The sequence below is a fragment of the Hypoxylon trugodes genome, assembly GCF_022578975.1.
Source record: "Hypoxylon trugodes strain CBS 135444 unplaced genomic scaffold F4822scaffold_9, whole genome shotgun sequence".
Taxonomy (NCBI): domain Eukaryota; kingdom Fungi; phylum Ascomycota; class Sordariomycetes; order Xylariales; family Hypoxylaceae; genus Hypoxylon; species Hypoxylon trugodes.
In genome coordinates this window covers 1,847,022-1,861,250 of record NW_026250024.1, presented here as the reverse complement: position 1 = coordinate 1,861,250, position 14,229 = coordinate 1,847,022, and the positions used below count along the sequence as shown (strand labels likewise).

At 47.2% G+C, this 14,229-nt stretch overlaps 4 protein-coding genes across 4 annotated transcripts; 2 read left to right on the top strand and 2 right to left on the bottom strand.

The window, feature by feature from the left end:
• Positions 1-1,069: 1,069 nt before the first annotated feature.
• On the top strand, positions 1,070-2,477 carry F4822DRAFT_433481 (subtilisin-like protein; the record flags this gene model as incomplete). Its single annotated transcript, XM_051461849.1, has 5 exons — positions 1,070-1,357; positions 1,405-1,605; positions 1,656-1,706; positions 1,760-1,913; positions 1,966-2,477. 5 exons carry the CDS (start codon positions 1,070-1,072, stop codon positions 2,475-2,477), a joined length of 1,206 nt encoding a protein of 401 aa, XP_051310719.1.
• A 430-nt stretch (positions 2,478-2,907) lies between these two features.
• F4822DRAFT_416766 (muts domain V-domain-containing protein) lies at positions 2,908-6,438 on the top strand. The gene has a single exon (XM_051459378.1). The coding sequence runs from the start codon at positions 2,976-2,978 to the stop codon at positions 6,324-6,326; it is 3,351 nt and encodes a 1,116-aa protein (XP_051310718.1). The 5' UTR covers positions 2,908-2,975; the 3' UTR covers positions 6,327-6,438.
• A 587-nt stretch (positions 6,439-7,025) lies between these two features.
• On the bottom strand, positions 7,026-9,225 carry F4822DRAFT_446086 (uncharacterized protein; the record flags this gene model as incomplete). The annotated part of the gene is made up of 3 exons (XM_051463467.1): positions 7,026-8,123; positions 8,178-8,711; positions 8,767-9,225. 3 exons carry the CDS (start codon positions 9,223-9,225, stop codon positions 7,230-7,232), a joined length of 1,887 nt encoding a protein of 628 aa, XP_051310717.1. The 3' UTR covers positions 7,026-7,229.
• A 3,277-nt stretch (positions 9,226-12,502) lies between these two features.
• Positions 12,503-13,857, bottom strand: F4822DRAFT_438539 (uncharacterized protein; the record flags this gene model as incomplete). Its single annotated transcript, XM_051462530.1, has 7 exons — positions 12,503-12,540; positions 12,601-12,881; positions 12,948-13,061; positions 13,113-13,345; positions 13,401-13,592; positions 13,648-13,688; positions 13,743-13,857. The coding sequence occupies 7 exons, from the start codon at positions 13,855-13,857 to the stop codon at positions 12,503-12,505; spliced, it is 1,014 nt and encodes a 337-aa protein (XP_051310716.1).
• Between the last annotated feature and the right edge of the window lie 372 nt (positions 13,858-14,229).

The window sequence follows — 14,229 nt, the reverse complement described above, 5'->3', positions numbered from 1 at the left end:
CTCAGGCGGTGAAGTATATGGATTGAAGCTGTATTCTATAGGCTTATCTCCTCATCGATAATATCTGGTGAATAACTTTTGTATCACTTCAGTCATACCTGAGTTCCTAGTCTGTTGAGTACGTGGAACACTTAAGCGTTAAAAAAATCCGTCTATATGGCCATGCGGATGTTATAAGGTCACTATAACTTCTATACAGATACACAACCGATACCTTAGTAACCAGCCCCGGCGATGCCGATGCAGTGCCGTATATCAAATTAACCAATAAGCTTTACCTAGGTATAGTACAAAAATGACATCAACCATAAGGTGATCAAGAAATAATAATCATATGGCTGCATTTCGTCAATATTTTTGGTTAGAAACAATCCATATTACATGACGAAGCCACATAAGACCTACCATCTATAATATTTGGCTTAATCGAACCAAATAAGAAGTATTATAGATAACAATCGGCGACTGATGATTGAGAATTAAGCCGCACGTAATATTGACATTGACTTAAGGTGTCGAGTCTGATTCTTTCCCCTGTGTGACTAGGGCTAGCTCGTGGGTGACCGTCACGCAAACACAAGCATATTAATCCCGACTAGCTCCGCAAGACATCTCGGAGAGAAGAAGAGTCTTGCATTCAGAATTCAAGGAAGTAATGACTAGCCTAAGGCATCTTTATGTGTACTCACCTTTAGGAAGCAGGATGGTGCTTGGAGAAGTCTCGGTGAGCCTGCTAAGCTAGGTATAGCTCACCTGGATTGTTCGCTTCATACTGAGCTATTGGACGAAGACTTCATCTGATGTCAAGATTACAGCAAACACTATGGTCACCAGGGAGGCAAGAAGTTATTAACCTAGAGGTTTCTGTAGTTGTACAATGTCAAGGAGCATGACGGTGAGGCCTTCATGAACTTGTCCGACTGTGGCGTCTATAAGAACCACGATAGATCCTGAAGGATTAATGTCAATCAGATCGGAATCAACAGCTCTATTGTTATATACTTAGTATAATATATAATAGGCACAATTTTCTCTTATCTTACCTTCAAGCCCTCAAAATTCAATCAGAATGAGAGCCTTTTACTTACACCTCATAGCTCTGGCTTCGTTGGCCTTAGCTAAAGCGCCCATCGTGAACAGAGATGTCGCGGATGGCATTGACAATAACTACATCGTAGTTATGAAACATGCCGACCACAGCACGATCCAGGCGCATTACCAACAAGTCCATACCGACTCCCAGCGCAATGACGCCGGAAAGAAAGGAGTAGTGAGGACTTACCAGGTCCCCGGGTTCAACGCCTACCATGTTGAATGTGACGATGCAACACTCGACACTATTCGAAAGAATCCGGCTGTAAGATAACACTCCGATTTCCACCCATATGTTCTGACACGAAATAGGTTGATTACATTGCCAAAGATGGCAAGGTAACAGCGCAAGCCGCTATCCGTCGTGATGTTCCTAAGAGAGATACATCACCTAATACGTGGGGTCTCGGCCGAATTTCTCATCGAGATGCTGGTGTCGCTTCATATGTCGACCTAATCTCTGCTCCAACCCATGCTTACATATTGGATACCGGAATTCGAGTGACGCATCAGGTAAGCTCCTTTTCACCCAGCTTTGGATACTTAGGTCTAATCTGGAGTAGGAATTCGGAGGTCGTGCGACGTTCGGTAAAAACTTCATCAACGGAGCCCAGGTTAGTTGTCCCCGTGAAAAATGCTGTGACTAGCTTTCTAATACGAGCAATAGGATGTTGACGATAACGGCCACGGTACCCATACGGCTGCGACTGTTGGTGGTAATACGGTTGGTGTCGATAACAGCACTAGACTTATCGCTGTCAAGGTCTTGGATCAAAACTCATCTGGTAGCTGGTCTGGAATCATCGCTGGTATGGAGTGGGGTAAGTACTATACAATAACCAAGCCTTTTTCGATGTAAACTGACTTTGGCAGCTGTGAATGATGCCCAGGAACAGGGAAGAATCACTCGATCTGTAATCAACATGTCGATAGGTGGTCCCACGTTCCAGGCTCTGGATGACGCAGTCAAGAACGCGGTAGCGGCTGGCATGACAATTGTCGTCGCAGCTAGTAACTACGGCGTTGATGCATGCACTTACAGCCCAGCTCGAGCCCCCGAAGCAATCACAGTAGCGGCAATTGATGAATCGGATACTCGTCCCAGCTGGTCAAACTATGGTGCTTGTGTCGATATCTTCGGCCCTGGAAACAACATTTACTCCGCCTGGAAGGACAGCGATTCAGCATACGAGACGATGAGCGGTACTAGTATGGCTAGTCCCCACGTTGCTGGCCTTGTGACGTATTTGATGTCGCGCGAGTTCATTTCAGGGCCCGCGAACGTTGCCAGTCGTTTACACCAACTCGGGACTCCTAACAAGGTGCAGAACCTCAACGGAAGCCCCAATCTGATTGCCTTCAACGGTAACAGAGCTGAGCTATAGCGGAGTTGAGCTGGGACAGGGTGTCGGGTGGATGACTGAAAATTGAGATTGAATTGGCCATATATAACAGGCTCGCACATAATTTCCTACTGTTAATTATTATAGAATAGAGTAGACCAATAGACGATGGATTTCCTAGACATGCGATTTTGATTTTGTGATGCCAACTACTCGGAAAGGTGATTGAATGATGATTTGGAAGGTGAATTAAAGAGGGTTTAAATCAATTGGAATCGGAAGAAAGGATGGACGCTAAAGAAATACTACAGCGGAGAGCGGGCGGAATTGGCGCGGTCGGGAGCTTAATATGGGGAGTAACCACCCTGTAAATTAACGATGTATTGGCGCAGGGTCCCCTGAAGGCGAAATTACGTCTGTGCTAGAACACTTAACGCGTCCGCCAATTTTAGACGCGTTAAACTTCACAATTGCAACCTTTCATCTAAACTCCCTAAGGAGCTACTGTAACTCGTCATACGAGGAATCCCCATCATCAAGATGGCTAGCCAAGCTAAAGGCAAGAAACAGCAATCTCTCACTAGTTTCTTTACTCCGAAGACCGTTAATGGTCTAAGTGCATCCCTCCGGAGTCCCCAAAGCCAAGATGCCGCGAGCCCCGGCGAAGCTCCTGACAGCTCTCGCAAGCGACCACTCCAAGAAGACACCGACAACGGAAACGATACACCTCTAAAGAAGAGATCGAAAGGAAAAGACATCGAGAACGAAGATGAAGACGTAGGCAGACCTGATCTAAAATCCCCGACGCTTGCTATTAGAAGGTCAGGGGCTCGCACGGAGCATTATGTCTATAACAGCTCAGCCTCGCGGGAAGAGGCAGCTGAAGAGGAGGACGATAATGCAGCCGAGAAACGACGCAAAGAAGAGCTTCACCGAAAGTTTGTACAGAAGCTCGGTCGACCCGACAGTATGCCATACGGTAGACATCGAAACGGACAAGACGACGATACACAAGCCGCAGACGAGGATGCCGAAGACGGCGAAGAGGAAGAACCGCCACCGCCACCTACAAAAGGCAAGAAGAAGGGCGCTAAGACTGGAAAGCTTACACCCATGGAAATCCAATTCCTAGATATCAAGAGGAAGCATATGGATACCATATTAATTGTTGAAGTGGGATACAAATTCAAGTTCTTTGGTGAAGACGCCCGCATCGCAGCCAAGGAACTTAGTATAGTATGTATACCTGGCAAGATGAGATACGATGAACATCCCTCCGAGGCGCACCTGGACAGGTTCGCCTCAGCAAGTATTCCTGTACATCGATTGCCAGTCCACGCCAAACGCTTGGTAGCAGCGGGCCACAAGGTCGGAGTTGTTCGCCAAGTCGAGACTGCCGCATTGAAGAAAGTGGGAGACAATCGCAATGCCCCTTTTACGAGAAAACTCACCAATGTCTACACCAAGGGCACGTACTTGGATGAGATTGGAGAGTTCGATCGAGGGGACAGCTCGGGAGCATCGGCAGGTGGATATCTACTCTGCATTACGGAAACCAAGGCCAAAGGTTGGGGAACTGACGAAAAGGTCGATGTTGGTATCATTGCAGTTCAACCTGCCACTGGTGATATTATATATGATAACTTCGAGGACGGCTTTATGCGAAGCGAGATCGAGACCAGGTTGTTACACATCTCACCGTGTGAATTCCTGATTGTCGGCGATCTCTCCAAAGCTACGGACAAGCTCCTTCAACATCTGTCCGGTAGCACAACCAATGTGTTTGGAGATCGAACTAGGGTCGAAAGAATTCCCAAATCTAAGACCGTCGCTGCCGAATCTTACTCCCATGTTGCCCAGTTCTACTCCTCCAAGCTAAAGGAGGCATCCGAGGGCAACAACGAACAAGCTAGCGCCCTTTTAGATAAGGTATTAAAGCTACCTGAACCTGTCACCATCTGTTTGTCTTCCATGATCAATCACCTGAAAGAATATGGTCTTGAACATATATTTGACCTTACCAAATACTTCCAGTCCTTCAGTGCACGCCAGCACATGCTGATTAACGGTACCACGTTGGAAAGCTTGGAAGTGTATCGCAACCAGACCGATCATTCTGAAAAGGGTAGTCTCTTCTGGGCTCTTGACAAGACCCTGACTCGCTTTGGTCAGAGGCTCCTTCGCAAGTGGATCGGTCGCCCCCTTTTAGATAAAGAGCGCCTCGAGGAACGGGTCGCTGCTGTCGAAGAGTTGCTCGAGAACGCCTCGACCGCCAAAGTCGATCAGCTAGAGCACCTCCTAAAGAACACCAAGACCGACCTTGAACGCAGTTTAATCCGCATATACTATGGGAAGTGCACACGCCCCGAACTCCTAGCTGTCCTCCAAACATTACAAAGAATAGCAGTGGAATTCGCAAGAGTAAAATCACCAGAGGATTCAGGATTTAGCTCAAAGTTGATTGGCTCGGCGATTACTTCCATCCCTCTCATTCTACCCACTGTCTTATCATACCTCGATCGCATTAATGCCGAAGCTGCACGCAAAGACGACAAATATGCCTTTTTCCGTGAAAACGAGGAGACGGATGACATAACGGAGCAAAAACTTGGCATCGCATCTGTAGAGCAAGAACTAGAAGCCCACAGCAAAGTCGCCGCTTCCACCCTAGGCAAAAAGTCCCCTATATCCTACGTTACGGTTGCCGGAATTGAGTACCTTATCGAAGTACCCAACGCCGACCTCAAGCGCGTTCCAGCTTCCTGGATGAAAATCAGCGGCACCAAGAAGCTTTCCCGCTTCCATACCCCGGAAGTCGTGCGTCTGATGTCTGAGCGCGACCAACATAAGGAAGCACTATCAGCCGCCTGTGATACGGCCTTTACTTCCATGCTGAGCGATCTTGCTGCCGACTACCAACCCCTGCGGGACGCCGTTTCCTCCCTTGCCACCATAGATTGTCTCCTTTCCCTTTCCAAAGTTGCTTCCCTCCCGGGCTACTCCAAACCCACCTTCCTCCCGACGGACTCCCCGCCTACTATATCAATTGACGGCGGTCGTCACCCCATCGCCGAACAGACACTTACTACATCCTACATCCCCTTCAGCACAACCCTCTCCTCCCCCACCCCTCTAGCTCACCTAATAACCGGTCCCAACATGGGCGGTAAATCATCCTTCGTCCGCGCCGTAGCCCTCCTAGTCCTGCTCGCGCAAATCGGTTCTTTCGTACCAGCTACATCCTTCAGCCTAACCCTTGCCGACGCAATCCACACACGCATGGGCGCGCGCGATAATCTCTTCGCAGGTGAATCTACATTCATGGTCGAGGTATCCGAAACAGCCCGCATCCTGCGCGCCGCAACCCCACGCTCCCTCGTCGTCCTCGACGAACTAGGTCGTGGCACAAGTACCCACGACGGCGCCGCCATCGCACACGCTGTACTCGCGCACGTCGTACAAGAGACCCGCTGCCTCACCCTCTTCATCACACACTACCAAAACCTCGCCCGCGTTGCCGATGGTCTCGCGGGCGGTTGTAAGAACGTCCACATGCGCTTTACCGCAGCTAAGCGTAGCGGGGGCGAGATTGAATCCGCGAACCCACAGGTCGGGTCGGACAATAATGGCGATGCGGATGACGATGAGGACGACATTACTTTCTTATACGAGGTAGGAGAGGGCGTTGCTCACAGATCCTACGGTCTAAACGTGGCCAGACTGGCCCGCATACCACGAAAGGTACTTGACGTCGCAGCGAAGAAATCCAGGGAGCTTGAAGATACGATCAAGATACGAAGATTGAACGGCGCGGCAAGGCTTCTAGTTGATGTTTTAGGGGACAATTCCGATCAGCTCGATCACTTGGTATCAAGCATCGAACAATTGTGAAATTTGATAGACTATGCTGCATTCTCGCAAGAGGAAAATTAAATAAAAAAGAACGGAATTAATAACGAAACACAATGCAATTCGTTGGCCGCAAACGAGGCAAATAATAGCTATGAACTATTTTACATATCTGTGCCCATGAAGGTCAACCACCAAAACAGCTACGATGATGCAACCTCTTAAACTGATGTAAACGTGATTCATCGTTAAGGGTGTCAAGTTCCTCCGTGCTACGTTAGCTGTTTTATTCGCATATATGAAGTTGATCCTAGTTGGGACGCGCGCGCCATAACCGTTTGATGGAGGCAAATGACCATCCATCTCAGAAAATTACTCATACAGTTCACAAGGTGTGAGGAAGCCGATTTGGCCTCAGCAGAGTAGAATACTCTAACAAACATGTACCGCCAGCTAGATGGCGGAAAGATGACCCAGGGATAGGACCATGAAAGATGATGCTTGGCGAAGATAATCAAACGCGAAACATTTTTCATCAAGAGGCCCCATTTTAAGGATACGAGCTTCGTGTCCTAGCAGGCCGAAAATGATTTGTGGTGAAACCGATAGAATGCATCGTGCGCGAAGATGCCATTGTGCCGACTGGCGAGTGACCGGCACCGATGCCAGAGTCGCGATAGAAATCAATAGGAAAGAAGCAATAGGAAAAGAGTTCGGACCCTTATGACAAGAACGGGCCATAGTCGTTGAGAAAGTGAAGGTGTCGGCGTGAGGAAGTACTAATTGAGCCACAAACTAAATAAATGCCCGAATTAGTTCGGCGGCTGTCCTGGAGTTACTCATTCGTGTGCAAAAGTCTAGGTTCCTTATAATCTGAGATTCGAGACGATATATTGCCATGCTGAGGAACCAATTCGAGTAACAAATATCGAAGGACTGCAATGTCTAAATGTCGAAATCGGTGGTGCCGTTGTCTTGGTTTGACGAGTAGTCATTGTTGTGGGATGACGGCACCTGCAAAGCGTTGAATCCACCATGACCATTGATAGGTTGGAAGCCAGATCTTCCCGGCTTCACTTCGTCATCATACGACGTATACATGCGAAACCCGGTCCCTTCTTGGGGCTGGACGTAAAGCGGGTTGTAGCTCTCTCCATGAGTGGAGGTAGGCTGCAAGTACGGGTTCGAAGAGGCATTCACCGGTTTTCCCGGCAAACTGTCGTTCTCTTTACCCGGGAAACGTGAAGCGGAAGATCGTTCGAGGCTACCGGCCGACGATGCAAACGAAAGGTTCGGGTTTCCAGGCCGTAACGCGAGACCTGGCAAGCGGTCCTGGCTGTCATACATAGTGAGCCCATAGGACACGGATGTAGGGGCTTGTGGCATCGGCAAGAACTCACTGCCGTCTGCGTCTTCCCGAAGCATCGGGTCTAGGACCTGTTCCTGTGCATCGAAGTCAGCCGGATACGCCCCGGCGAAGGCCTGGGGATATGCCCAACCTATTCCACTATGCACACCCATAGGATCATGGTACATATCCATTCCTCCTTGAAACCCATGATTGTGTAAGGGTAGCTGTTCATGCGACATCGAACTATGACCCATAGCGGATCCAGCCATCCTTCCTCCGGAGTCTAATGCTCGAGTGTGCGTAGGCGAGTTAGCACCGCCCACAAAGCCAAGTTGTTGTGCAGCAGCTTGAGCCGTCGCTCGTGTAGCACGTATGAGACGTGACTCATGAGAACTAGTGGAGTTTCTCGCGCTCCTAGTAGCCGTACCGCGGGCCTGGGTGTTTCGGCGTTTTCGCCTCTTATCTTGGTCATCGTCGTCTTCGTCACCCTATAATATAATTAGCACATCATTCAGCGGATAACTTTGTCCTTTTCCACTAACCTCTGTTTCACCAGCAGATGGGTCATCGTAGACATCCCTACTTCGTTGGTAGCAAAAGTTACTATCATAAACATCTTCCTGGGTGTTTACCAACGTTGAGTTGATGGCGAGTCGCCTCAAGACAGCGGGGTGCTTGCGTTGGTTTCTCTTGCGGCGTTGTTCTTCTTCGGCGGCGTCAAATAGACCCATGCCAGGAAGGACAACACCTTTAAGAGTCGGAGTATTTCCATCGATCTCATTGACCTCTGTGCTCTCCGTGACGTTCTCCGAGGGGTAGGAACTTCCGCCCTCCGATGGCTCGTACCTTGAGGAACCATTATCGTCCCCCTCCAAATCTGCGAAACCCATCTGAGACATTGAACCATCTTGAGCCCCACCAGACATCATTGTATCGAAGTCGTTCGTCCATTGTTGCATTGGCTGCATCGGGGTTCCATCTAGACTACCAAAACCGCCCGCGAAGCTCGTGGCTTCATCCGACTCGTATTTAACGTCGGGAGTCTCTTGGATATTGCGAGCACGACCACGGGAACCCTGAGATATAAAGTATTAGATTATCCACATATTTGAGAGTTAGGTTAATACTTACGGTGTTGGCACCACGGCCACGAGCACGGCCGCTGCGACGTGTGGCGGGCCTGCCCGATGCTGCACCTCTTGGTGTTCGGTTCCGTTGTTGGGACTGCAGACCCTTCTCGCCTCTTGCTTCCATGCGCTGCAAGACCAGTCGGTCAATCCCCCATTTCTTATTCCATTCGTCAAACTTTTGGCATCGTTCAGCGCTGTCTTGGTCACTTTGGCTGAGGATGCGAAGGTTGTAGAGTTCCAATAAGTGTGCCTTGGAGCTAACGTGAGTAAGCAGGTGGGATAAGTCTGAGAATCTCTGCGACTTCTTTTTTTTCTCGCAACAATGACAGATTAGAGGAATTCCTGCCTGGTTACCGGAGTGCGGCGGAAGAATAGGTACTCCAAGGGCTGGAGTATCATGAAGAGATCCACTATGGTCTCCCATCATATAGGTCGGGTCCATCTCGAGGTATGAGGCCATTGCCTACGGGACGACATTGTTAGTAGATGATGGATATTAAAATAAACAAACCAAATTATTATGATAGAAGTAGAATGTACCAAAAACCTAGGTTGGCATGGACAGAGATAGGTGCGTCAAAGGAGTTGTAAGTATGCTCGGCCAAGGGTATATGACTCACCAATGTAGCTTGTTCAATAACGGTCGTGTTATGGATCGATTAGGGCGTGGGACGGAAAGTTTCTAAGTAAGGCGTTAGTTAGGCTAGATATGGCGAACCAGAGAGTGAAAGGGCGGTCGAAGGGTCGCAGATTGGGATAGAGATGACAAAAAGGAGAAAGGATCAGGACGAAAAAATTGATTGCCATATGGTAGTGACAAGATAAGATGAATTATTGGTGAATTCCCCAGATCTAATTGGCATTGGTGCGAATATGACACTGTTGATTGACTTGCTATTGGTTTCGGGATTATTGATTTGGTTTTGGTAGGATACTGGATGGGTAAGAGATTGAAAGATGCGACAAGAAATATTTACCCGGTTACTTGCAAACTTATTGCTAATAAGCTCCTATGATGTAGATTTTTAGGAACGAGACCCGCGGTCCAGCTGCGGGTTACCGGTCTGCTAAAATTGCAAATTGCACGCGTAGGGTGAGTCGACGTCGAGCACTAGTCCCGGTGACTTGGGCGTCCGGGCCTCTTCGTTATTAGTTGACAAGGGCAAAAAGCCCAGGCTTAGTACCTAGCCTATGATTGTTAGTTATTGTTATTTAATATGTTATGTTCGAATTCATAATCGTGTAAGATGATGAGATACAAGAACAGGAAAGGGGTGTAAGAGAATATATGGTTCGAATCAAGTAAGAATGTATCGATGAAAAGGAAATGAAAGGTGAAATTGGAATAATATTGGGAAGTCAATGGTGTCGGCTCTTATTGCCCAGTTCATGTTGAAAGGAGAATGTAGCAGTAGAAAATATATTTGACGTTGAGCTGGGGGAAGATATTTTTGAATTTGTGTAGAAGAATAACAATGCAACTGGGTAGGGAGGGCATAGTAAAGAATTTCAAGTTGCAATCAGTCTAGATGAATCTCTAGGAGAGAAAATAGGTAAATAGGCATGATTCCTTTTTGAAGAGGAAACCCATTAATGGGCGGTGTTTCGAAAATTGAGCGTTGGGGAGGAAGCTCGATGATGAGTAGGAACTGACCTGTTTGCGATGGATTCTTTCCACTGCAATTGCGAAGAAGGCGTTGGCTTGTTGATTAACTGTTCAGATTTAAGAGTAATACAAATTGTTTGGAAGAATTGTCTGGATACACAGGGCGAGACTGCCGTGAAGGTTGTGAAGGTTGTGAAGAATGGGAGTCGGGATGGGGAGGAAGAAGGAAAGTGGTAGGGGAAATATTATCTTGTATGAATTAAAGTAACTACCTAGAATCTAGACTAGATTGCATAGAGCACCTTTGCAACTACCCAAACCCCTGCTCCTTCCTTCCTTTGGTTGTTCATGCTCAGCAGGTACAACCAGGGAAACATCTGTAAGGTTAGGGAAGTTGATATCAAGCTCCCCTATTCTAGTACCTATGGATAGCTTCGACCAATAGAAACGCGGGAATTCATCCTATTATAGTAATGCTGCTAGATCGGAGATACTAGTGTGATAACCGATGAACTTATGGCCCGTGCACAAAGTTTACTACCCCAGGGGTGACAGATCACGCTAACGATATCGGGACTAGCCAACCATGGAACGTTTGAACTCTATCTATTTCGTTGTTTTCATGCGATTGGTCTGCTTTCGGTGTGAGAAATTACATAATACGTCTTCGGGTGAGGATGTGAACGTGGTGCAGTTCCGTATAACACGTAGATTTACGGGCCTGGAAAACGTACAATCGATACTCAAGAATCTTTTTTTTTTGCATTTGTTGTTTTATTAATCACCGTAAAACGCTGATAAATTTTCCTTTGGAGCGGGTACTAAGCTACATATCTGATAGAATTTAGGCCTATAACTGGCTTTGCTGGCGCTCACATTGAAGTGAAAAACAAGCATGAAATTCTTCTTTACCCCAGAAAAGAAACTGGGTACTGGGGCGGGGAGCGGTAACAGCTTACACCCGAGAATGTCCCGAGGTGGTCCAAGCATACGTCATTTCGTAATTCGTACTCAGCCAAGATCTATTTCTAAAAAATACAACATAATTCTGATCTTAGATTCGAGAAAAATATCTGTAGGACGTCTGCAATTCAATATCTTGCACAGTCTCCGACTTTGATGGTTGCTACTTGGGGAACTCGTTCTACATTTATCACATTTCCTACGCGGACCTATATGTTACGCGAAAGCTGCTTTGGTTTTCATTGGCAGCCCAGCATTTCACTATAGGTATAACAGAATTCAAATTTCTCTACAATCAATCAATAAATATTGTACTGATATTCATACAAAATTAGGCTCTTCATCGAAATTTTATACAATTTAAAAAGTTGTTCGATGTTATTCCTGGGCAAACCTGCCTTTCCTGATACTTGTAAGTTTTCTGTTTTATGCAGTCCTCAAGATATTTAGTAACACCTCGTGTTACCTCAAGCTTGGGTTCAATTTTCTGTTGATTTTGACATCGAACTTAATACGTAACCCTAATCAATTTCGATTATATTGAACTAGAACTAACAGTTTATATCTCCTTGCCCCGGCACATAGCTAGATACACACCCCATAATAAATACCGAAAACAGAGGCACGAAAAAAGAACCGTCGAAACGAATCGGTCCACCCCGGTGGGCGATTAGATCGAACGATATCCTGGGACAAACGAGAACGCTTCTAACCATTTAAATCCCCTTTCAAATAATTACGCGGGTAGACACCGAACCGTGATTTTACGGGCCGCTTCAATACCGAAATACGATGCCGAGAGTTGTTGAGATTGGCTCTTCAATTGGATTCCTGCCGATAACGCATTATTATAAGATCAATCCCCAGTGAAATGTACCAGAAACTATTGCCTACAACACCAATATTTGGGTGCCGGGTTCCGAATTACTATTAACAAGGGAGTATCACATTGGCTGGCCTTAGTTGTGGTTAATAGGTTGTATGCCTATACGCATATGGACGAATATCTAAAGGCCCCGACGCAAACAACTGATCGAGAGCAATCTTATAAGTGTAAAAAAGTATGCCAAGTATACGACTTGGTGGGGATAATAGAGGCTTCACGTCTTTAGCAATAGCCTGAATCCATAGCGATTCTTATCCCCACATCGCTCTAGAACATCTACCCTCAAACGACGGGGTTCTCTCCGGGAAGAGCGTTTAGCCCTATAGCAAACAATTAGTCACTTTGAACCTTGTTATGAGACGAAGAGATCTGTAACTTACAGCCATCGATGTTTTCACCGACCATGTCTGGAACCTTGCACTTGTTCTGCTGAGCAATGGTCTGAGTCTTGAGTGTGGGGGCCGACACATAGTTGTGGCCGTCCATAGCCTTCTGGAGCGAGTCATCCTTCCAGCCAAAGAGGTAGTCAGCGTGGCTAGAGTAGCCAGTGGCGTCACCCGTGGACCAGACAAATGGCTGCTTTCCATCGGCGAAGTCTGCCGGGTCGTTGAAGGCTCTAGTATCCCAGACGGTTTCCAGCAAAATCTGAGGTAAACGTACGCTTTACAAAAAATAGTTAGTGCTTACTATCCGGGGCAATTGAATTGGAAGTTGAGGAATCACTTACGGGTGAGTAGCAGGGCAAGGACCGCCCGACTCAAATGTACCAGACTCGGGGTAAGCTACGTGGTCTTGGTGGTTGGGAGAGTCAAGGTTCTTTCCATCCCAGCATGTGGGGAATCTGTTTTCATCAGCACTCTCGCTCGGCACTCGAGGATCTTTGATGACTAACCTGTGGTTGGCCATTATACCGCCAGGGCAAGGCTTGGTAGGGAAACCGACATATTCTGGAGCACGAGTGCCTTGGTTCTCCATGCAGATGTAGGTCAGCTGTCGGAACTTCCTGGCCTGTTCGCGGTCACGGAAACCTGCGTCGCCGACGAGCATACGGAACCCAGGTTTGAAAGCAGTGACAGTTGACTTTTGAGCAGTGTCAAACAGGGCGTCTGTCATGTAGTAAACGACCTGAAAGTTGGGTTAAAACGCTGACAATTTGTTTGCTGCACTAGATGATGCTTACCATGCCGCCCTGTGTACCCTCCATACCAGCCTGCGCCATCTGCGGGACCCTCTTCAAAGTGCCATTCTTGGCGCGATAGAAAATGACGGCGGTCCAGTAGTTGGAGAAATCCTCCGTGAATTGGCAACTGGTACAAGTGGAAAGCGAAGCAAGATCGTGTGACTCTGGTGGCATTGACGCATTGAAGGAATCCTATCAATGGTTAGTCATAATTCCTATACCAAATCAAACCTAACATAAAACATACACCTCCGATAATTTGATGAAGGTGAGCTGACGGGTTCATTCCTAAGATGCTGTCAGTACCGAACAGAATGTCGATCTTTGTCATTCAAAACTTGCCTGGGTTCACCAAGGGATCCAGGCGCTGGACGGTCAAGCCAGCACATCCAAATCGGAGTAAAGCGCTTGCGGGCGTAAATAGCCCCAAGGCGGCGATGAAGGCGTTCAACTGCATTTTGGCGATGATCCTCTGAGGTGCCAGTATAGAGGTAGAACTTGTGTTGAACAAGAGGCGTGAAATGGAAAGAAAACAGTGGTTATTATGATCCTAGTCATGGTGAATATTTCAAATCATTCGCCTCGCCGTAGACTACTGCCGTCTCTTCCACACCTAACCAAAAGACAAGCATGCTTTTTCTGGTCTCGGAAAATATTATTCATTAATATCAGAAATCGTTTCGATAGGTGAGCAGACTTCCGGTTAATGTGGAGACCTTCTACTGGTTCGGGATTTATTCACCAAGGCCAAGCCGCCGATGACCTGAATAGAAAAGCCACAGATAGCCTTACCTACTTTGTTGATATCTGTGACGTATCGATCTAGTTA

Bases quoted from the DNA above. Each gene is read 5' to 3' on its own strand.
- F4822DRAFT_416766 (XM_051459378.1), top strand. From the start codon at position 2,976: ATGGCTAGCCAAGCTAAAGGCAAGAAACAGCAATCTCTCACTAGTTTC.